General features: G+C 45.6%; 2 protein-coding genes across 5 annotated transcripts in view; one reads left to right on the top strand and one right to left on the bottom strand.

Moving 5' to 3' along the window:
* The window catches only part of LOC144767371 (uncharacterized), a 270,245-nt gene that overhangs the window by 191,263 nt on the left and 56,697 nt on the right, over positions 1 to 22,285 (top strand). Inside the window, exons 2-4 of one of the 4 annotated variants that reach the window (XR_013598168.1) lie at positions 16,380 to 16,506; positions 16,977 to 17,259; positions 17,401 to 17,818. The exons of 2 other annotated variants lie outside the window; for them this stretch is intronic. The gene's annotated coding sequence lies outside the window, so the exon portion shown is untranslated. Of the gene's footprint in view, positions 1 to 16,379; positions 16,507 to 16,976; positions 17,278 to 17,400; positions 17,819 to 22,285 lie in introns of those variants that run through there. One more of the 4 variants, XR_013598167.1, reaches the window with a different exon arrangement.
* LOC144767372 (serotonin N-acetyltransferase-like) lies at positions 12,565 to 20,046 on the bottom strand. The gene is made up of 3 exons (XM_078650837.1): positions 19,890 to 20,046; positions 14,246 to 14,400; positions 12,565 to 12,870 (listed from the first exon to the last, which is right to left on the bottom strand). Exons 1-3 carry the CDS (start codon positions 20,044 to 20,046, stop codon positions 12,565 to 12,567), a joined length of 618 nt encoding a protein of 205 aa, XP_078506963.1.

Raw genomic sequence — 22,285 nt, 5'->3', positions numbered from 1 at the left:
TACAAATGGGGGAGGGGTCGCACACTACTCACACACCAGTGGGATCGCCCCTAAGGACTGTGGTAAGTGTAGTTTGTGTTCCGCGATGCATCTTCTTTCGATTCTCTGCTATCTTCGCTATCTTCGCCATCCCTGGACACGTGTTTCGAGGTATTTACCCCTCATCAGCAGGGATTAGGCCGTGTTCTGGGGTTGCCGGTGGCTGCCAAATATTGCCAGGTTTAGTACCACTCAGGCGCGCAGGTGCGGGGTCCCAGGCTCGTCAGCCAACTGCTCGAGAGAGTTGTAACATTACAAATGGGGGTGGGGTTGCACACTACTCACACACCAGCGGGATCGCCCCTAAGGACTGTGGTAAGTGTAGTTTGTGTTCCGCGATGCATCTTCTTTCGATTCTCTGCTATCTTCGCTATCCCTACGCTATCCTTACGAACACCATTTATAAAGATATCTTGCAGCAAGCGTAAAAACATATGATAAAGTCTATTTGAAATTCAAAAACTGTATTTCATGAACATAAATAACCTTTCCTCTTGATAAAGCAGATTCTATCAGCTCATTGAGAAGTATTTTTCTTTTAAAGGTGAGAGTTTTCAAACATGAATTTAGAAACATTTATGCTTCCCGCACATCCTGGCAACACTGCCAATAGTAAACTAAGAGGCAAGTCAGTTAATATGTGCACCCTTTGGGTGCCTCGGGTTGCTACCATACATGAACATTATACCAGTGGTGGCTGGTGAAATTTTAAAGTGGTAGGGCGTAATTACCTCATCGATTTTGAATGTGTGCACTTAACGTTCTAGGTCTTGTGCATTCCACAGACAGCACCCTTTTGCACCTTAACTTCCATTCTAGGTCAAGTAAACTGCTGAGATGCCGCTTCATTAAGAGAAATTTCATCCCAGAACTATTATTCTTATCGCCTTCTGATGTAAGAAATTTCTGTGCCCCTTTTAGCCAGCTTTAATGTCGAAAAACAAAAAGGGAAGTAATAAAACTGTACCTTCTGTCATTACTGGGCTCATCACCTCATCCGGTCCTTAAAAATGTGTTCTTTTTACTGTGTCTCGAAAGAAATGTGAAAGTGAAACCAAGTCCAGGTCCGACGTCAGAACTAAGAGCAGGCTCGTTAAAACTGCTTTCACTCTCACTACATGCTGCCATTACTAGCTTTGTGCATACAGCAGTAGGCCTTACAGTCAAGACGGGCGCACTCACTAGCGGTGATTTGTGCGCTATACAAGAGTCTCTGACTTGACTTGACTCACTACATGAGAGAGGGACTCTCTAGGTGCACTTCACATGTGGCAGCAAGAGACTCACGGAAGAAACGAGAACTAATTATTTCTCCTTGAGAACATCTATTTACTGCTGATTGGATGTTAGGGAGGACTGGGGAGGAGCCGGTGAGGCAGTCTCATCCTGGACTCCTCCCCGGGCCCTCACAAAGTCCAACCAACAGTGAGCAAAATGGAGAAAAAAAAGAGGGAGAAGCTCATGACTTTTCTCCAAGCCTGCTCCACCCACTACTGCCTTGAATGTGTTGGTCTGTCCTGCCCCCAACCATTGAAACCCATGGCACTGAGTTGGCCACGCCCAGGACCACAAACATATCGCCCAAGTGCCGATCAAACCACTGGCACTAACAAGAGGCCACACCTCTTCAATGATGCCAGCACTCTCACTAGTGCCTCAGGGGCGAGTGAAAATCTCGCTCTGCACAGGTGCATTTGCATGCCCTGTTACAAAAAAAACAACACACATCTTGTGCCTGATGGAGCAGCCAGTCGTTTCACTGGGCTGCTTGTGAGTTTTATCCTTCTCCTCTTTCTCTCCTGTGTGGCAGGGCACCACCCCTTTTGCCCACATGCACCAACTGCCCCTGCATTATACTATATCATATGTAACACAAGAGAAGTTTTTGTACTGCGCAATTTCTGAAGTCATCTATTTCGAAGTCCTCTTGTATGTGAAAATGAAGGAAAAGGACGGAAAGTAAAATTAAGACAATCGCCCATGATCACACAAATTTAGTCAACTGGAAAGCAGGGATTGTGCCTGAGTTTTTGATTTCCACATTGTGCAATTCAATTCATCCAGCAGATGTATATGCACCAACATTATGCCCTCCCAACCTCCCCACTAAACCCCACTCTGTGCTGGTATCCGTGCGGCCCTCGGTCCTATTAGTGACCAAACCTTTTGGCCCCTGGGAATATGTTTGCGAGTACCCATGCGCTAGATAATGCTAAATCTTTTAAAATTCATATCTCCGGTTCCCTACACTGGATTTTTGTCGTTTTGGTGTCATTTCAAAGATATTTTTATTGTGTATTGTGTCGTAATTATTTACTGAATTGGTGTATTTAAATGCTTTACATACCAGTCTTTGAAGTTAAGCCTGCCTGCTCGCAGCCAAATTATCAAGGGTTGAGCAGAGGAATAATTTTCTAAGACCTATTCTGAGCCCTATACTGTGTTAGTGGCCTTATTGCCAGAGGGAGATATACATTCGCCCCTACCAAGAATCCACTTTCCAACACCACCAGGCATATGGTTAAAAAAAATCTTTTTACTTACAGAGTCAAATTGAAATAAATGCCTCAGGATTTATGCAAGAAGGAAGCGATCCAGCTGATAGAATCATCACCATGGGTTTCACCTGCGGTTATAGCTTTGACTCATTCAGGAGATCTCCGTTTAAGAGTGGATCTTAGGTGTCTGAATAACGAAATATGGATTAACAGGCAGCTATTGCCCAATTTACATGATCTAGTCTATACTCTGGCAGGAGCAACAGTTTTTTCCACATTCGACTTTGCCAGTGCATACCACCAGATTGGGTTACAAGAAGAGTCTAGCCATCTAAATACATTCGTCACTGAAGAAGGAATGTTTCAATTCTGTAGATTGCATTTCAAATTAACCAGTGCAGCGTCGGTCATCCCAGCGATTAATGAAGGAGGCATTGGAGGGTGTCAGTGGAGCCATAGCGTTCCAAGACGACATTTTGGTGCATGGTTGGGATGAGAAGGAGGGCTCTTCAACGTTTGAACCAGAAGGGTTTAATTTTGAAGGAATCTAAATGTAGATTGAAGTGTAAGGAAGTAGAATATCTTGGTCACTGTATCATTAAAAATGGTTTTAAACCAAAACAAAATCATATGAAGGCTGTAGAGGATGGCCCTGTTCCAAAAACAAAGGAACATCTACTATCACTTTAGGGTCTGACCGATTCTACTCTAAATTTATTGACAACTATTACAAGAACCTGACGCATCTGTATAGATGCATCAGCTTCCGTGCGCCATTCTGCAGAACCCTTGTGGCACCATGGAAGCACTGTATTTACAATATGGTGCACCATGACACAAAGATTGACAGATGCGCCAGAAATTCTGACGCATCTGTTGGGGTAAAAGTCACGCATTGCTGGAGTTGTGCCGCAAGCATAACGCAACTCCAGCAATGCATGTTGAGGCCTATTCTCACTACACTGCATCAATCCTTACGCCGGCTTTTAGCAGGCGTAAGGTTTCTACCCAGTGTCATCCTAGAAGTGGTGCAGTGAAATCTTGTACATTTCACAGCGTCACTTTTACGTGACTTTCCTCCGTGTGGATGCCCACCCTGCTCACGTTTCACCTGAGGCAGGTATAATGTGATGCAGAGCTTTACAACGTGATGCATCTCCCTAGATGTATCACGTTGTGAATTGGCCACATTTTTTACGCTGCCGCTGCCTCACAAAAGTGGCACAATGGCGGCGCTAAAGTGTTGCAAGAGATTTGTAAATCTGCCCCTACGTTTCTAAAGTTCAGACTTTATGAGACCTGTTAAGAAAGAATCATGCTTTTGCGGATCTGAAAAAAGAACTGGTCAACGCTCCTTTCCTTAAATCATTTGAGTTAGGAATGGACTGTATAGTTACTAGGGATGCCAGTAATTATGGTTTAGGGGCCACTCTTTTACGGAAAGAAAGATCTGAGGATTATGTGGTGTCATATGCCTCCAGAGAATTGAGAGATTCGGAAAGAAACCATTATATGATAGTAAAAGATATTGGCATGACCTTTGCTGCAGACCGTTTCAAAAGGGATCGTTGTGTGTGATAAGGACTTATCACAATCCACTTGTATATGTTCTTTCTCCTGGAGGGGGCAGGTGTTTGACAGCTAGACTGGCACAATTGGCTGTAAAATTGCAATATTATCAATTTAGAATTGAATATGTGCCTGGAAGACTGAATGTTCACGCAGATTTTCTGTCACGGTTACCTTTAACTGAGAAGTCTGTTGAAAATGAACAGAGGATGATTGTGAAGTGGCATTTATGGTTGAGGACATCAAGGTCAGTGGGAAGTCTGGGAAAGTCAACTAAGGAAGGATGTTGAAATTAATTTGGTATCTGACAACTTGAGTAAAGGCTGGCCAGAAGAGCAGAAATTGAGTGGAGAAACTGCTGTATTTTTAAAGTGAGAAATTATTTAATTGCATGATGGGTTTTGTTTTTGGGTGTAATGGTTAGCGGTCCAGTCTTGACTGGGCCGCGCACGTCATCCGCAGGCCAGTATGGACTGCGGAGTGAATAAAGGGAAGTGCCTGCTCGGGGGCGAGACTTCCGGCACTAGCTGAGTGTGTGGTGTCATTCACTTACACGGCGTGACATCCCCTGAGCATCCGGTGTGCGCCCTCACACTGGTGACGAGGATGCGTGACACAGGTGCGGCCACTGACTATAATGCAGCGGTGACCACGTTGGATGCCCATTTTGACCCACAACTGAACCCTGATTTTGAACAATTCAAATTGCGTCAAGCCCGCCAGAGGGAAGGAGAGTCCATGGACACGTTTTACGCCCCACTACGCAAACTCGCCTGCACGTGCACCAAAAGAGATCAGAGCGCAACTTATCCAAGGAAGCTGAGACAAGACGCTGAGAGGCCTCATTTTATGCCAACCAAAGATCGCGCTTGAAGACATGTTGATACTGGCGAGGTCACACGACCTGTCTGCAGCCAGAGTGAATGAGATGAACCAGGCACTTATCAAGCCCCAGGGTCGGTCCGACGCCATCAAGACGGAGAGGGCGGATGCCCTGAGAGCCAAGCCGAAAGGAGACTCCCTCAGGAGACCAAAACCGGACACGTCCAAGCTGAGATGTATATACTGCGGCCACGAACCACATGCTGCCAAAGACTGTCCTGCACAAGGAAAGACTTGTACCAACTGTGGTATACCGAACCACTTTGCCACCATGTGTCGAAGATGAAACAGAGGCCCTGATTACCGGAACCAGAGACCCCCAACGTGGGCAGTGCGACAGCTGTCAGTGACAGAAGCAACACCATCCGAAGACACCCAAAGGAAAGGCCGAGGTACCAGGGGCCAGTTGAAGACTCTTCAGAAGAAGATGACAAAGAAGTATGCCTAAACTCATTCGCACGTGAGCTCAAGCACCGCCGCAGGCCCCAGCCAACGTGCGTAATCCAGGTCGCAGGGACAGAGATAAAAGCAGTCATCGACACCGGAGTGACGGGGAATGTAATGGGCCTCCAACAATATCGCCGTCTGCGGCCATGCCCTCCAGTGACGCCGTCCAAGACCAAAATCTATGCCTACGGGGCGGACACACCCCTTCCGTTGAAAGGGAAGATTTCAGTCCCCATCAAAGCAGATGACATGGAAGTCACGGCAACGATCCATGTAATCAACAGGGAGGCAGACACCTTACTAAGCAGCCACACGGCAGAGGACCTGGGCCTCGTCTCATTTGCCAGAAGTAACCAAACCCACCAAGTCGAAGAGCTACTCAGTCAGTTCCCGGAGCTCTTCCAAGGACTCGGAGGCATCAAGTGCGAACCCATCAAGTCACACATTGACAAGACGGTTGCCCCAGTCGCTCTACGACACAGAAGGGTGCCATTCCACCAACGGCCGCTGGTGGAGAATGAGCTGGAAACCCTGGAAGAGCAAGACATCATTGAAAAGGTGTCAGGGCCAACGTCATGGGTGTCCCCGATGGTCATAGCGGAAAAACCGGAGCAGCCAGGAGCCATAGGCCTCTGCATTGACATGAGGCTACCGAACAAAGCCATCCGAAGGGAACGCCATATCACACCAACGATGGACGACATCATTGCAGACGTCAACGAGTCACAGTGGTTTTCGAAAATCGATTTAAATGCAGGATACCACCAACTCCCTTTGTCAGAAGAAAGCCATGACATCACCACTTTCAGCTCCCACCTAGCGCTACGAAGATACAAAAGGCTCAACTTCGGGATGTCCTCAGCGGCAGAGGTATTCCAAAACACAATACAGGAAATGCTGTAAGGGCTACCAGGAGTGCTAAACATCAGCGACGATATTTTGATTCACTCAGCAACTGCCGCTGATCACCACCGACATCTCCGCAACACCTTAAAACGTCTCAGCGAACACGGAGCAACTCTGCACAGAGACAAGTGTCAATTCTTCCAACCGTGCCTTGAGTTCTTCAGATATGTGATCAACTAGGAAGGCATCCAAGAAAACCCGAGGAAGTCACACTCAATCAAGAACGCCCCGCGCCGACAACACCAACAAAAGTGCGAAGTTTGCTGGGTATGGCCACATACTGCGGGAGGTTTATCCCAGGACTAGCTACCCGGGCAGAGCCGCTCAGAGCCCTTACCAGAACAGACACTACATGGCAATGGGGCCAGAGAGAAGAGGCATTTCAAGGCATAAAAGATGCCCTCCTGGAAACAGCTACGCTAGCACACTTCAATCTAGCGAAAAGAACGGAAGTGCTCGTCGACGCAAGCCCAGTAGGGCTCGGAGCAGTGCTGGCCCAAGAACACAAACCCGGCCACTAGGCCGCCCTGGCGTTCGCCAGCAAGTCACTCACGCCCACCGAAACAAGATACGCTCAGATCGAGCGGGAAGCACTGCCCATTAAATGGGCCTGTAGCCATTTTCATCTATACTTAACGGGACAGCCATTCACCATGGTCACTGACCACCAGCCCCTCGTCCCTCTCTTCAAAGGAATTGCACTGCACCCCCCTCCCTGAATTGAGCAATGGGCAGTCCAGCTGCAGCCATACGAGATGGTGGTGGTATACCGGCCGGGAGCCAAGAACCCCGCTGACTTCCTGTCGAGGCACCCCGTTCCGCAAGAAACACAGGAAGACACCGAAGGTGCAGAACAATACCTACACCTGGTATCAATGGCTGCATGTCCCCAGACCATGACCCTGGACGATATCAAGGAAGCTGCTGCCACTGACGCAGTGTATGTCCGAACCGTACAAGCCATCCAAGAAGAGTCATGGATGAATTACCTTCGCCAAGCCAACCCCAGGAGCCCGGAAGACTGGGAAAACCTAGCAAAGATCTGGCGAATAAGGAACAAACTCAGCGCAACAGGGGACGGAATCCTATTGAGAGGATCGAGGCTGGTAATACCTCAAGCACAGGGCAACCCAGTTAGCCCACGGAGGACATCAGGGAGTAACGAGGATGAAGGCACGGATGAGAGAAAAGGTTTGGTTCCCAGAACTCGAGAAGATGGTCGAGGATTTTGTCCGTCACTGTCCGCCATGCCAACTGACAAGTGCCCCAGGAAGACCGATCCCAGTGATTACTGAAGAAGCGTGCACAGTCCCGTGGTCCAAAGTGAGCATAGACTTCGGGAGCTTCCCCGGAGGGAAACACACGCTAGTGCTCGTAGACGCATTCTCGACATACCCCATAGTGGAGTCTGTCGTGTCCACCGCATTCAATCATGTGGGCCCTGTCCTGGAAAAGATATTTGCCATTTTTGGGTTTCCCCACGAAATCCGCAGTGACAATGGACCACCATTTCAAGGAGCAGAATTTGCCACCTTCCTATTACAGTGAGGGATACATCACCAGTGAGTCACGCCTCAATGGCCACAAGCCAATGGCGATGTCGAACGCTTCATGCGCAGACTGAACAAGATGTTCCGCATAGCAGTAGTTGAACAGATCCAGAGAAGAGGCTTCACGAGTTCCTGAGAGAGTACCTGAGCACTCCCCCTTGCACCACCCAGAGTAGCCCGTGTTCACTAATGCTCTATGGCCAGAGAAGAGACTTTCTTCCCACATGTCCAGCGTGGGTGTTTCCACCTCTTGAGGCCGAGGAGACGCAAGACCGGAGAACGCGTCGAAACCAACAAGTAAGCCTCCGCCGCCATGCTGCACCAAGGACACTCCGAACAGGGACCACCGTCCACCTGAGGGACTGTCGCCCAGGAGGGAAATTCAGAACAAACTAAGAGCCAGGGGCTTGGACAGTTACTGCAAACAACGGAACCATGCTAACTGCACGGAGAGGAAGTGAAGAGGTGTCCCGAAACATCTCATGGTTCAAGGAAGTCCCGGCTGAACACCTGACGAGTCCCCTCAAAAATCAACCAAGTGGCCCGACCATCACAGCGCAAGAAGACCCAAGCAGAGTATCTGGGAGCGATGGAGACAGGGGAACACAGGAGGCTACCATCTCACCATCCCCCAGCCTTCCTCCAATGGCACGACCCCCGATATCCCGCGGCTGCGGAGTTGTCCTCAGGGGTACAACCTGCGACCAAATCCCCTTCCGAACCAGCGCCTGCGGGACTTTTGCTTGCTGATGATGTCAGACCAACGCACCTGCAAATCTGCACAGGTACCCCAGACCTGTGTGTCCGTCACAAAAACTGTTTGAACTGTTTGTTTTCAGACACTGAGTTGGATAGGGATGTAATGGTTAGCGGTCCAGTCGTGACTGGGCCGCCGCACGTCATCCGCAGGCCAGGCGTGGCCTACGTGGTGAATAAAGGGAAGCGCCTGCACGGGGCGAGACTTCCGGCACTAGCTGAGTGTGTGGTGTCATTTACCTACGCGGCACGAAATCCCCGGAGCATCTGGTGTGCCCTGCCCTGCTCCCGATAAGCGCACCCTCACATGGGGTAATAGAGTTGTGCCACCTTTTGGTTTAAGGAAGGACATTTTCCATGTGGGACATGAAGGACATATTAGGATGTCAGCCAGTAAGAGGCTCATTTGTGAACTTTACCCGTGGCCTGGTACTGATGGTATGATAGAGGATTTGGTGAGAGGGTGTCATTTGTGTGCCAACAGTGACAAATCGGTGAAAGAGTGTGTTACTGAATCCTCTTCCATTGAGATTGCTCCAGGTAATGGAAAAAGTCGGACGAGGATACTTTGGGTCTGTTGTACGTTCCGAGAAAAAGAGGCGTTTGCCATTGTCTTAGTGAATTACTTTTCAAAATGGGCGGAAGTTAAGATGACTGAGAAAATAACTATAGAAGCCATCATTGAATTTTTGGGGAATGTTTTTTGCAGAGAAGTGTTACCAGACGAGTTGATCTCTGACAATGGACCACAGTTTGTTAGTAAGGTTTTTGAAGACTATTTATCATGATGTGGTGTAAAGCATAAGAAAACTGCCAACTATTATCCCCAGTCCAATGGTCAGACTGAGAAAATTAACCGAGCTGTTGAGAGTCTATTCCGTTGGCCTGAAAGGGTGGATTACCTTGGACGAAAGCCTTGCAGGCCACATTATTGTCATATCGTACAATGCCAAAATCTGGACCAGGGTGCCTGCTTTTTGAACTACTTTGTGGCACCAAGTTGTCTCTGTAGTGGCAAAAAAATTGTGAAGGAGATTCAGATGCAGATAGTGATTCTAAAAAGATTAAGGAACGTGTGGAAGTTTATGAAGAAAAGAAGAGGAATGTTATGACTAAGTACAGAGGAAAACCTAAATTTGTCGAGGTCACTGGGTTCATATCGGGAAGACATTAGTATCAGGGAAAGAGTTACCCAAATGGTCAGATCCAATTGAGGTTCCCGAGGTTTATGATAATGCTGTGAATGTTCAAGGAGGAAAAATGTGGAATACTTGCAGGGTCTGTGTTTATAGAAATCTTTGTGTTCTATGTCAAATGATATGGAGCGGGGTTTCTATGAGAATGGATGAAAGTAATGTCTTCATGGATGTGCCAATATGTAATAATGGGGTGCTGTTGAGTGGATCTGAAAATGCTCTAAAATGTTGAATGAATTCTATGGGGGTTGAACATGTGTTAAGAAAAAGTTCAAGAACCAAATAGTCATCTGCGAAATTTTCAGACTATGTCAATTATTAAATGTATAAATTAATAGCATGCCCTGAGCTGGATGTATATTTGTATGGCATGCTTTGTGACGTTGATGTACTGTATTAGATATTCTTATTTATGTTCTGCTCACATATTGTATTTAATATTTTATATAGTTTGTTTATTAGTTTTAAAGATTAATTACGTTTGTTATTTTCCATTTCTGTCGATATATTTTTGCCAAAGGGGGAGGTGTGTTATATCCTGCATCTTGGAACCTGGGAGGAGCAGGATTCGGTGGAATGGTGTGGGATAGAAGGTTCAGGTGGATCCAAGAAAGGCGGTTAGACAGAGAGCTCTCCTTTGCTGGCAGTGATTGTTGGCTGCACTTTTTGTGTGGAAATAAACTTACTTTAAAACCATTCTACCAGAGTACTTCATTACTATACTTACTGTACTGTTGCTGCGCCGACATACCCCAATTGGATTGAGTCATGTACGTTATCAAGTTAAATCATTCATTCATTCATAGTCTAGATGAACATCCAGTTTAATTTCAACAAGATGTGAATCGAGTTTTATATTTTTCAATAAAAGTACATAATTGTTAACTGAATATTTGAATTTTTATTAAAAGCCATCATGATATCAATATCTCATTACCTACTTTGTTTCAGCTAACAGACATAGCTACACGTTTGAAATCATTTGCTTCTTTTGTTTGAGCTATTGGAAAATATAATAAAAATCACGACAAATGTAAAAAAATATGTTTATTTGCTATTGATTAGATTAATCAAACAAACAATCAAGGACTTGTGGTGAAGTTCCGTGTCCTGTGATCGTACCCTGGGGCCGGTTTCTCATAGCTAACCACTAGAAAGGTCAAAATACATCCTTCCCGGCTGTCTCTGGTTGAAGGGCCACTGGAGTTATCAGCAAGGTATTATTAAAGGCTGGGTGTCCTTCGGGGGTATTCTGTGAGTGAAAGCAATATTTTAGAAGGGTAGAGTATGGAAAGGGGCATAAGGTGCATTTGTTTTATGATGTACAATAAGAGGGCCCCATGGTCTGAAGCCTATGGCATTGCTGTTGTTAGTTCAGCAGGGCCTTTGTACTGGGTGGCATGGCAGAGTGAGCGGCCCACAACACCTTAATTATGGCCGCCTTTTACGGCCCATCAAGAGGGAGAGGTCAATTTTCTTGTTACTTCACTGTGTAAGACCTGACTGCCAGACTCCTACTACAGAAGTGCCTCCTTTGGACAGGATTGTGGACCTCTCGATGAGAGTGTTGTCAATGGAGATCCCAGGGTGGGTTTAAAGGTTGTCTACGGATACATACTTCAGAAGCATACAAACAGCATACGGATGCAGAGACTACTAAAGCGGATAATGAAGGCTGGCCTTAGTATGGACTGTCTGTGTATCTGTACTTCAGCATCACTGACCTGTCTACAGATGGATGGATTCTTGGTGCCTTAGAGTACCTACGTATCATACATATGTTCAGAGGTGGGACCACTGGAGAGGGAAGCAAGATGCCAACCTGTAATTGGAGTGGCACCACAAGACATACTGCTTTGCACCAAGACATGTCATGGGCACTTTGCTATGGAGTGATGAAGTGGTCATACATAAACCTAGAGATTTCCAGTCAGCGGCCTCATTGGCGGGCCTGCCTCCTCTTCATGCTGCTGGGCATGTCTGCTTCCTCGGCTGCTTATCGGCATTTGGTCGATAAGTCGCTACGGTGCTGTGTGACTGAGTTTCTTGAAGGAAACCAAGGAGCTCTCCAATATCTAGACTGTGTATCAGGCCTTTAAAAGTACCTTTGTCTGGCTGTTTCAAAACTGCGGGCCCAGATGAGGCTTACAATTTAATAATTCGTCTAAGAGACACAGATGGAATTGTGGCATTAGAAGCAAGCTGAGCACAGCAGTTGAAACTGAACACCATTATCCTCTGACAAAGCCTCTACTCCTGGTTTCCTAGCCCTTGACAGCCAAGAGTGCAGTGAACCCCCAAGTGTAGTCAAGGGCTTTCATGTCCTCCAGCAGCCTCGTGAGCTATGAGGGCCAACTATACAGAACTTGTTCCTCTCAACTGATGCGCTCTGTCCTATCACAACTTAATGGTTACCTCCTGACATTTAGGACCCTGTAATCTTGGCTTTGCGAACATGCGAATAGCCGGATGTCCCCCTCGAGATCCTGCAGTCCCTTGTTGAAAGCACTTGTTCCAATCCCAACCAGGCCAGTTGTCTCTGTGATATTCATAAGAATGAGAAGTCCATGCATGCATATTATGATTGGATACTTTGATTGGCATCCCTTCTCAGCCAAGACGACTGATCCTGTTGGCCAATCAGGGCTTGTAAGACAATTAATCAGTCATTGCCTAAGAAACCCTAAGATCTGTGTTTTGGTTAGAGGACCTGGAAGTAGGCTACCATCCACTGTTCCGGCGCATGAATGCATGGCCCTGCACCGGGTAATACATCTCGATGAAGGTGAGCGAGCCTACAGTGACCTCGGATGGGCCCAGAACCTTGAAGCCGCACTTGGAGTAAAAAGGTATAAGAAAATCTTCACACATGAGCATGGCCCGGCGGGCATAGGGCAGACAGCGTAGGTACTGCAGGTAGCGCCACATCAAGATGGATCCCTTTCCTTGCTGGCGGAAGGTGCGATGCACAGCCAGCACATGGATGTGAACCGTGGTGCCTTCCCGCTTGTGCAGCATCAGAGCATCCTGAGGAGGAGACAAACAACAAGTTACACTACAGTCATTTTATGCATGACCAGTTAAATACCTGTACACAAATGCCATCTCTAGAATGGCAAGCCTTATCACTAAGCATTCTGGCCTGATTCACAATGCGCCTCCGCACTTGTGGCAGAGTCCGCGCAGTCATTGAGGAGTCTCTGTACTCGTGGCAGAATCTCCACAATGAGAATTGAGGCAGAATATCCGCAATGAGAATTGAGGCAGAATATCCGCAATGAGAATTGAGGCAGAATATCCGTAATGAGAACTCTAACTGTGCGGATTCCGGAACTGAGTGCAGAATCTCCCCCACAACTGCAGGGCCTTCGCCAGGAGTGTGGAGGCCCTTTATGAATCAGACCCTCAGACTTTAAGTTAAAGGGAAACAACTGGATCAGTTAAAAGACCAGTGTTTAATTTGAGTGGTGGTTGATGGTGGAGCCCCACCAGCACTCATTCCTGAGAACCGGCACTTATTTCTCTTTATTGACCCAGAGCAACACAGAAAAAAATTAAAAGAGAAAAGGAGGAAGAGACTGACAAAAAAACAGTAGGAAAGAGATAAATCGGGGATGAAAAAGAACATAAAGGAGTGAGATAAAAAGTCAGGGAATGTCTAGTTGATGATGAAAGACGCATGAGGTGGAATCAAGAAGACTATGAAATCTTAACACTCGATAGCAACAGCCAAGGGCTACAGAGCAAAACTTTGGGCTGCACCTATCATTAAAAATTAAGCTCAGGTCAAAGACTTGCATGATGTGCACACCAGGTGTCTTTTGAAAACAGGCCGTTCACAAGGGGGTTCATTAAGTTTTGTAACTGAAATGACGAAATGAGTCCGCAGAGTCAGCTACTGATACCACTCCCTCATTTCAAAATTTAGATAGAAGATGCTGCTGCCACGGTGATTGTTGCGGCAGCGTACTGCTTCCACAGTAGGAGGCAGCAGAAACTTGTCAGGTATTGTATGTGATGGAAAATGTGCATGTAGACAAAGCAAGCAAAAAAAGACTGCTGGAGGCTTAGAACATATTCAAGAACTTGTAATAATAAATACATGGATGTCTTCCAGACTGAGCTCTCCATCAGGCCCAAGCCATGTTGCCATAACTTAAAATCGAGTGATGTATGTAAGTAATTGCACGCTGTAAATTTAACTTAGGGTCCCCTTTCTGCCCTCCTTTAGGGTTGTGTATCTTGAAGGCAGGACATCTTTTCTTTTTGAGGTCCATAACGCTGAGTATTGGGCTAGACATGCACCTCTCTAACCCTCCTTTTCCACCGACCACCACCGTTCTCTCTGAGCCTTCAGTAAGTAGGAGGTACATACAGGACAGGGCTTTGGATTGATTCTTACCTGGGTGAGTTTTTCCTGGTCCCAGAGGGAACCGATGATAAAAGCCACCAGCCGTCCTTCTTCAAACCAGCCAAGTGATAGCTCCGGACACAGGTTTAGAAAGTGCCGCACTTGGTCCATCTGCAGTGGGCAGTCACCAGAGACAGAGATAAAAGCTGCAAATGAAGAGCAAACACTGTCAGGGCAATACTATAAATTTAATGTTAGAACAACTTATGTTCAACTATCTTTCACTGTGGTTGTCTTTCAGGTTTTTCTTTGAGATTCCTTGACTCTGTGTAGTTGTACCTGTTTTTTGCAGATTTTTGTTACTCTACTTTACACTCCCTTTGCTTGCTTCTGTCTGAGTTACATCTCTGTTCTAGTTCAGCTGCCTGTTTTGCATAGCTGTATGTTCTGTGGTTCTTGTGGCTCTCTGGGTGTAGCCGTGTAGCAGTATGTTAGTACTTTCGATTTTTCTGTAGTGTTGGCACCTTTGGTATTATGTTTAGGTCAGGTTCTTTCTCTTTCTTTGAATCTTATTTACCTGGTTTCATGTTTTTGTCTTTATATATACAATAGTGTTATGATGGCATGTGTATCACTTTGTACAGTAGTATGTGGCTTCTGTGTTGGGTTGCTTTTCTTGGGTTTTAGAGCGCTTGATACTTTCTGTAAGTCTGTCATTTTTATTAATATGTTCATGTTTTATGTTGGTTTCTCTTAGTTTCTGTCTTTTACAGGTATGTTCATGTCTTGTGCTGTGCAGTACTCATCATTTGCTTGGGTTGTCTATCTATGTCTCCTAACATATGTCTGTCTTTCTGTGGCTGTCTACTTTTCTGGTTTGATTATCTGGAACTTAATAGATTTTCCTTTGATATTATGTGCATCTCTTATTCATGGTTGTCTATTGCTTGTATTATGATCTCCCTGGTGGTTTGTACCTTTCATCCTGAACATTTGACAACTTGTTTGAGGTCTTTGATAGTATGTGGATCTCCTTCTTTGGTTTACCTCTTTAGTTATTTGCTTCTGCCAACCTGCTTTTGGTAACTGTTTGCCAGTCTGTTTGTATTATTTTTCTGTGTATTTAACTCTGTACCATGTGTTTGGCAGGAAACTAGAGCTATACATACCAACAGACTCATTTTGGCCGTGTTTCACTGTGATTGTGTTTCCATTGTGCTGTTTATTGTTTTTCAACCTTTGTTTTACTCAGTGGAGCTCTGCTCTAGTTTGTACATTCTCATGCGTTTGTCGCTCTGATCCAGCTCTCTCTTTTTGTGGTAAAACCCTGAATGTGATGAGATATGAACAGCCAGCACTGCTGCTTTACCCATGCTCTTGACTTCTCTTAAAGCACACACCTTCTGTCTCTGGTTTCACCCACAGATGCCCTCTTTGTAGAGTTGGATATCTGTACCTTTGTTACTTTACAGATGGATGAAACTCTAACTTTAGTAAATGATTTCCCCAGGTCTATCTGGTTCAGAATCCCTCTTTGCTACTTCATAAGTTTCTCACTGCTGTCTTTGTAAGAAGCGTTTACTGTAGCACTACTCCAACAGGGAATAGTGTCCCCAAAGGCACACAGAAAATAATTTTTTCCTTTGTTTGTTTGATGTTTTTCAAAATAAAGTTTTATTGAAATTTCTTTTCAAAGTTCATTTGTATTATTTCAATGTTAGTTTCACATCGGTTTTAATATTATCTTCACACACTTTTTAACATGCCCCAATGCATTTCGGGCGGTTCGCCCTTCATCAGGGGAATTTCACACTGTTGGAGAAAAATATACACAACTGAAAAACGGTCTAAACAATTGTACTCTCTTATGACAAAGGTAAATTGAGTTTGTCTAACACAGACGAGCCTTGTGTCCAGCAAAACCACAAGAATCTTTAATTTGTGAACGTGTCTCCCCAACCTAAGCTGAATGTGTCTATAATAGACTTTGAATAGCAAACCATGATTATGTCTCTATCACATAGGGCCATCCCCACTAGGGTAATACATCTGTGAGATATAAAGGTGCATGCCTGACCCAATGCATAGGTGTTTCTGACAAGAACAAGGTCCTGTAATCAAATCCTCTTGGCATGAGAGGCAAATAAATTCTATTCATTGTTTTTTTTTTCAATTTTTATTTTAGATATAAAAACCAGAGCTGCCGACTTTGCAGCTGGGGAACCAGGTTTGCGTCTCTGCATCGCCTGTGGTTCTGGGCAAATCACTTAACCTCCCTGTGCCAACCAAAAATGAATGTGTCCTTGTGTAATGTAAGTGGTGCTCATGTAAATCACTCCAATTTTTGTCGAGTTTGCGTTAGATATAACTGCAAAAAAAATAATAATCTCACTTTAACCCTTTTGACGGATACAGTCTGTAATTCAGGTAAAACAATCAGGTGTGCCTGAATGGTATATATATTCTTTGTCCGCTGTGAAGCAGACAGGAGTATCTGAACAGTGTAGATATTCTATACCATGAAGCCATTTATGCCCTACAGGTGCAGGGGATGCACACGTGGTCCTTTGGTGTGCTCTGACTGGTAGTTACATATCGTACAGTTCGTAATGTTCATGCGGAACTTGTGTTCTGAACAAGTAGATCTCATATCCAGGCAGACCCTGTAGTACAATAAGGATGAGTGAAAGCCTAATGTGTGATAATTAAATTGCTTTATTTTAAGAACTTCTAGTTTGTTCTATCTTTAAAAATATAAAAATGTGTCTTCCTTTATATACAGTCAGCCCTTTCTGAAAACCAGGACATGTGCAAAACTTGCCGAAATCTGATGGGACAGCTACAGTAAAATGTACAACTGTTCCGGCAAATCTGGGATGCCTGCTCACCATACCCTCGTATTGCTCTATGCTGTGGTTGCGCTGGCACCAATGAGAATGGCAGAAGATGTTTTCGCAGCCAGGGACAGCATTATGAGGTACAGTGCTGACCAGTGCAAGCTCCAAGATGAAAGGCACCCATTGTGAGAACTGACTCGTGCACTGGTCCATGACGTCTCACAACAGGTTAATCACGGGGGAAAGGTGATGTTATGTTATATTGATTTGTACAGCGCACTAATCACCCGAGAGGGTATCTGTTATCTGTTCTGTGAATGTATTATGTATCCTAGCATGCACATCACCTATTGTCTCATTCCATCTTAGAGCTGCTGTGCTGGTTTCCAGAACACTGACGAGATAACGGTCTCTCCTGCCAGTGGTTGGTCGACTATTCGTCTCACCTTAATGAAGACTATTGTTATGGTCACATACATTGTGTGATTATTCCTAAAATTGGTGATGTGTTTCCCTTGTGTTGGCAACCCCTGAGAGTTGCTGCTGAAGAGAGGTAATATTCACAACGTTCAGCGATGAGTGGATGCCCACACCATTTTCCTTAACTCTTTCCCCCGTGGAAGATGATTCACAGGTGTGAAACGTCTGCAAGAATATAACTTTCACATTAAATATGTTCCTGGTTCAAAAAATGTAATTGCAGATTGTTTGTCACGTTTGCCTTTTCAGGGTGAGCAAGAGCCAGATGATGAGGTTTGGTTTGTAGCTAGCGTGGAAGAGTTATATAGGGGTGCCATTTCTGAGCAAGAATGGAAGCAAACATTGTCAACTGATACAGACCTCCAACTGGTTATTTCCAACCTGACACAGGTCAATGGAGATAATAAAGTAGACAGGACTGAATCATGTGACTATGAGAAGGTTTGGGCTGTGATGTTGATGGTGGATGATACTGTCAGATACGGAATGTTGGTGGTTCCAGGTGCGTGGCGTTCAAGGTTAATGGAGTTGATGCATGAAGGACACGGTGGGATGTGTGCCAAGAAAAGTAAGGCATGAGTAGACTTTTGATGGATGGGGCTATAGAAAGATTTGTGCTGGACTTTTGTGTGCGCATGCAGTCAGAAGTCCTATACCACGGTTGAGACTACCATCAATGCTACAGAATTTCCTTACAGGGCATGGTAGAGGGTGGAGATTGAAATACGTGGCCCTTTCCATTGTTGAGGGTTGGTTGGTAAGTATGCCCTGGTACTAGTGGATTACTACTTTAATTGGCCGGAGGTGGCTTTCACTAAGGATATAAGAGCATCGGACTTAGTAAGGTTCTGTTGATGAAGTATTTACGAAAGAAGGGTGTCCGGAGTGGTGTGACTAAGTCTACTAGATGGTCATGTCCCCAGAAAATTGACACAATGAAAGGGAAAATGTTTGGTTGGAGAATGAGAAGAAGTGGAATGTTGGGAAAGTTACAAGGTGCAATGATGTTGAACATGCACAGTCTTGTAGGCAACTGGTAATGGAAAAGGTACAACTGATGAAACACAGATTAGTATGGGCAGGGTCGAAAATGCACAATCTTGTACGACGACGGGTAATGGAAAAGGTATGGCTGATGAGATACAGATTATTAAGAGTCGGTGGGAAGGCATGAAGTAAAACCGCCTGCCAAGTTAGATGATTATGTATGTTATTAATTCTCGGTACAAAAGGGGGTGGTGATGGACAGAGCATCTGAACCAATCAAACACTCACACCCAATCCATCACCGTTCTTTAGCCCACTCTGCCACCCCAGTTCAGACATGGCTATATGCAAATCGGTCTGACCCTGTGCCTCATGGGAACAGTCCAGCCCGAACTGCCAAGCCATGCTTTCCCTGGACCGTAAACAAGCTTCCGAGGACCGGTTTCTGGCATTACAGCCGTCTTCAGCCAGGCTTGCTTGAATCCAGTGGCAAAGTGAGCAAGGGACTCACGTCTGAGCATACCCTGCCACACTTATGGCGGCCAAAGCGGTACATGACGTGGCTTGATAAAACTAGAGTAACGCAAGACAGCGCAAATGGCTGTTTTGCATTACTGTGCCCCAGGGAGACATTCCATGGATGGAGTGTGTGATTTCCCACACACCCACCCCTATCTACCATTGCTGGCAGACCTGGAAATGTGTTCAAATGTTACACCTCTTAGGTGAGGCTTAATGAGGAGAAATATCTTTATTCTCCTCATTGCTTCCTTGCAGAGCGTTGTTTTTATGCTGGATGGTGCCCTTTCATGCAGAAAAGCAATCCTGCTTACAACGCAGGCACCCTTGCACCATGGTGTAAGGGGGCCTGCATTGTGCCCCAGTGCAGGGAAAAAACAGTAATGCACAGTAATATATTAAATACGGCTCATTCCTGCCCTTTCCCTATCACGCAGCACAGCAAGGTGACTTGCTGCCCAGCGTGATTTTTCATAAAATGCCCCCAGGTGTGAGTATGAGAGAATGACAAAGTGGTAGAGGCAAGGATGGCCCTAGATTCCTGGCAGTAGGCACTGACCATTGTGGCATGACAGACCAGGAACGGAAAGGATGACGCAATAGGCAGCCGCGGCCCGTGGAGGTAGTTCCGTGGGGCAGGCAGGTGGGGTGGGGGAGGGGCAGGAAGGGGGGTGGTAAACACCGGAATATGGATGATTGCAGGTAAGTAAACAATTAAATTAAATAAACGAATTTCGTTGCGTGCCCTGCATCGCAAAATGTTTACCCCTCCCACCCTGTCCCTCCCCCACCCCGCCTGTCTGCCCCACAGAACTACCACCACGGGCCACTGCTGGCAAAAGGAGGTTAAGGTATGCAAAGGCGGGCCTTACCTTCTCGCTCAATCTCGAAGACGCTGATGGTGTCTTCCGGCGTGAGGCAGCGGAACTCGCTGGCTGGGAGGGTGTGTCGCCGCTGCCGGTTTGGTGAGTTGGCAGCGCAGCGCAGCTGGGCTGGCTTCAGGAAGGGAAGGGCGCTCAGCACTGACATCTTTCCTCAAGCGGAAGAAGCAGGGAGAGTCTCCAATGCTTTTTGGCGGGAAGACACCAGGCTTGACGATGACTCTCTGTCTCGTTCTGACCTCCTTTTCTCGCACCGTTATTAGACTTTCTGTGGTCAGACCATTTGGGTGTCAAAGACAGACCTGTCAGGAAAAACATATGAGATTGTACTGAGGGAGATCACATTTATATATGTATTCACATGCGCGCACACGTGTACAGCTAACCCATAAAAAGCTCGTATGTCTGACTCATCGCTGCAAGTGCACGGATTGATGGGCACCACATTTTAATTCTTGCTGAAATTAGAACATTAAAATGGACCAACAGCTGCATGCACTTATTTCAGAGTGTAAACATAAACACCCAAACAAACACTTGCGAGGCATGGAGGAGCACGCTGATGCAAGAGGCAGAGCTGAGCAATGGACTGGCCACAGGATGAGTGCCTTTGGATGATGACCCTCACTTGTAGTGTCAAAAGGGCCACTTGGGTGGGTGCCAGAATGTACATATTAATGCCAATGCGATGTTCCAAATGTTTAAATGAGCTGTGAGATGCAGTGCCCTTGCTCTCAGAGTAGAACGATGTGGGCACTCAGAATCTGATGGAATAAAATGGCAGTCGGGCCCATCCCACCCCTTTCTCCACTGGGTCTGTCTTTTCTACAGCTTTATCAATATGTATCCTGTACTGTTGTTTCCTTGTTTTCGTCTCTGGTGCTTTCATCTCATTTTGCCCTTTTCATCTTCATCGGCTCTGAATTCTACCCTCCATCAATTGAAAATGTTTATTTTTAATGTTGATCCAAATCCTCCCTTCTTCTGATTTGATATTTTGATCATTAGTCTTCTACTGTGAAATGTGTTCTCTATCGCATATATTACATTCTCCAGCCTCCTTCTCAGTGTTTGCCTTTTGAATTATGCACTTTTTGAATTATGCAATAGTTTGGCTGTGAATGGGCTCCAGTATGGCCCCATTCATCTGGAGATTGGACCTCCATACCTTGAATGGGAACAATACTATAAGTGAGGCCTCTGCAGTGATGTGCACAATGCTGACACCTCCCCCCTTTGCTAAAGATTGTAGCTGTGTCTCATTGGTTATCCACGTTTACAGAGCCGCCCAAGACCTTTATCCTGTTTGGTGACCACTAAGGCCTCGCCACCCATCATGTTTCTATGGCAGAAGTGCCTAATACTTGGTCGCATTGATCCTACACTGAACCCCTCCGCCCCAAGACTTCTCTTTTGGTGTATCCACACCCTCTAATCTTTTGTACTTCCTTCAACATTGCACCCAATGACGCACCTTTACATCAATGCTATATCTTACCTACCAGCTTCTGTGCAGCATCACTTGTTGAAGTACCCGGTCTGAGAACCTGTCTCCGTAGCGCTTGACCAGTTTGAATTTCGTTGCGTGCACTGCATCGCAAAATTTTGTTGCACTTGCTACATCGCAAAATGCGATGTAGCGTGCGCAACAAAAAAATTTTATGTATTTAATTGTGTACTTACCTCTTTTTATCCATAATCCCGTGTTAAATACCCCCCACCTGCCCATCCCCTGCCTCACTACCCCACGGAAGTCCCTCCCCGGGCCGCTACTGCGACATAATGTAAGCCAACGTCCAACACCATGTTCTAAATTCCAGGATAAATACCTCTGAGGGATTCTCAGTGTGTTTGACATTGCTATTATCTTCAGCCTTTCTTTTGATATGCAATACTTACCATCTCTCTGAAAATTAACGATACAGCTTGTATTTTTTTAAAAAAAGATTTAAGTTCTAGAAGCGAGAGGGAGGTCACTGACTCCTCCTTTGTGCTTAAATAATTCAATGCTAAGGAGAAGTCACGTGAGAAAGAGTATTTATCAGTGGGTCCTTCAAAAAGTTCCTTACAAATAAAACCCCTTAATGTGTGTAGCTCATTAGTCTTTAGCTGGTATTCCCAATGTAATATACTGGCTAAGCCTAGAGTGAATGAACCTATCAAACGACATTTTAGTCTAATAGCAGCTATTGGGACATAGAAAGTCTGCGTATTGCACTCCCATTCATACTCACAACTTAATACCCACTCTCAACTCTCCCTACCTTTCACACTGTCTGGTTTACAGGACTATTAATGGATTTAAAAAGTTTTAGTTGATTTTCCTTACCGATGGCTTCGATCTATGTTTTTGCAAAATAGCATTAAGAATGTATCATCAGCGCATG

Source organism: Lissotriton helveticus, chromosome 7 (genome assembly GCF_964261635.1).
Source record: "Lissotriton helveticus chromosome 7, aLisHel1.1, whole genome shotgun sequence".
NCBI lineage: Eukaryota > Metazoa > Chordata > Amphibia > Caudata > Salamandridae > Lissotriton > Lissotriton helveticus.
The sequence above is the reverse complement of the archived record's forward strand: the minus strand, read 5'-3'. Positions and strand labels throughout refer to the sequence as shown.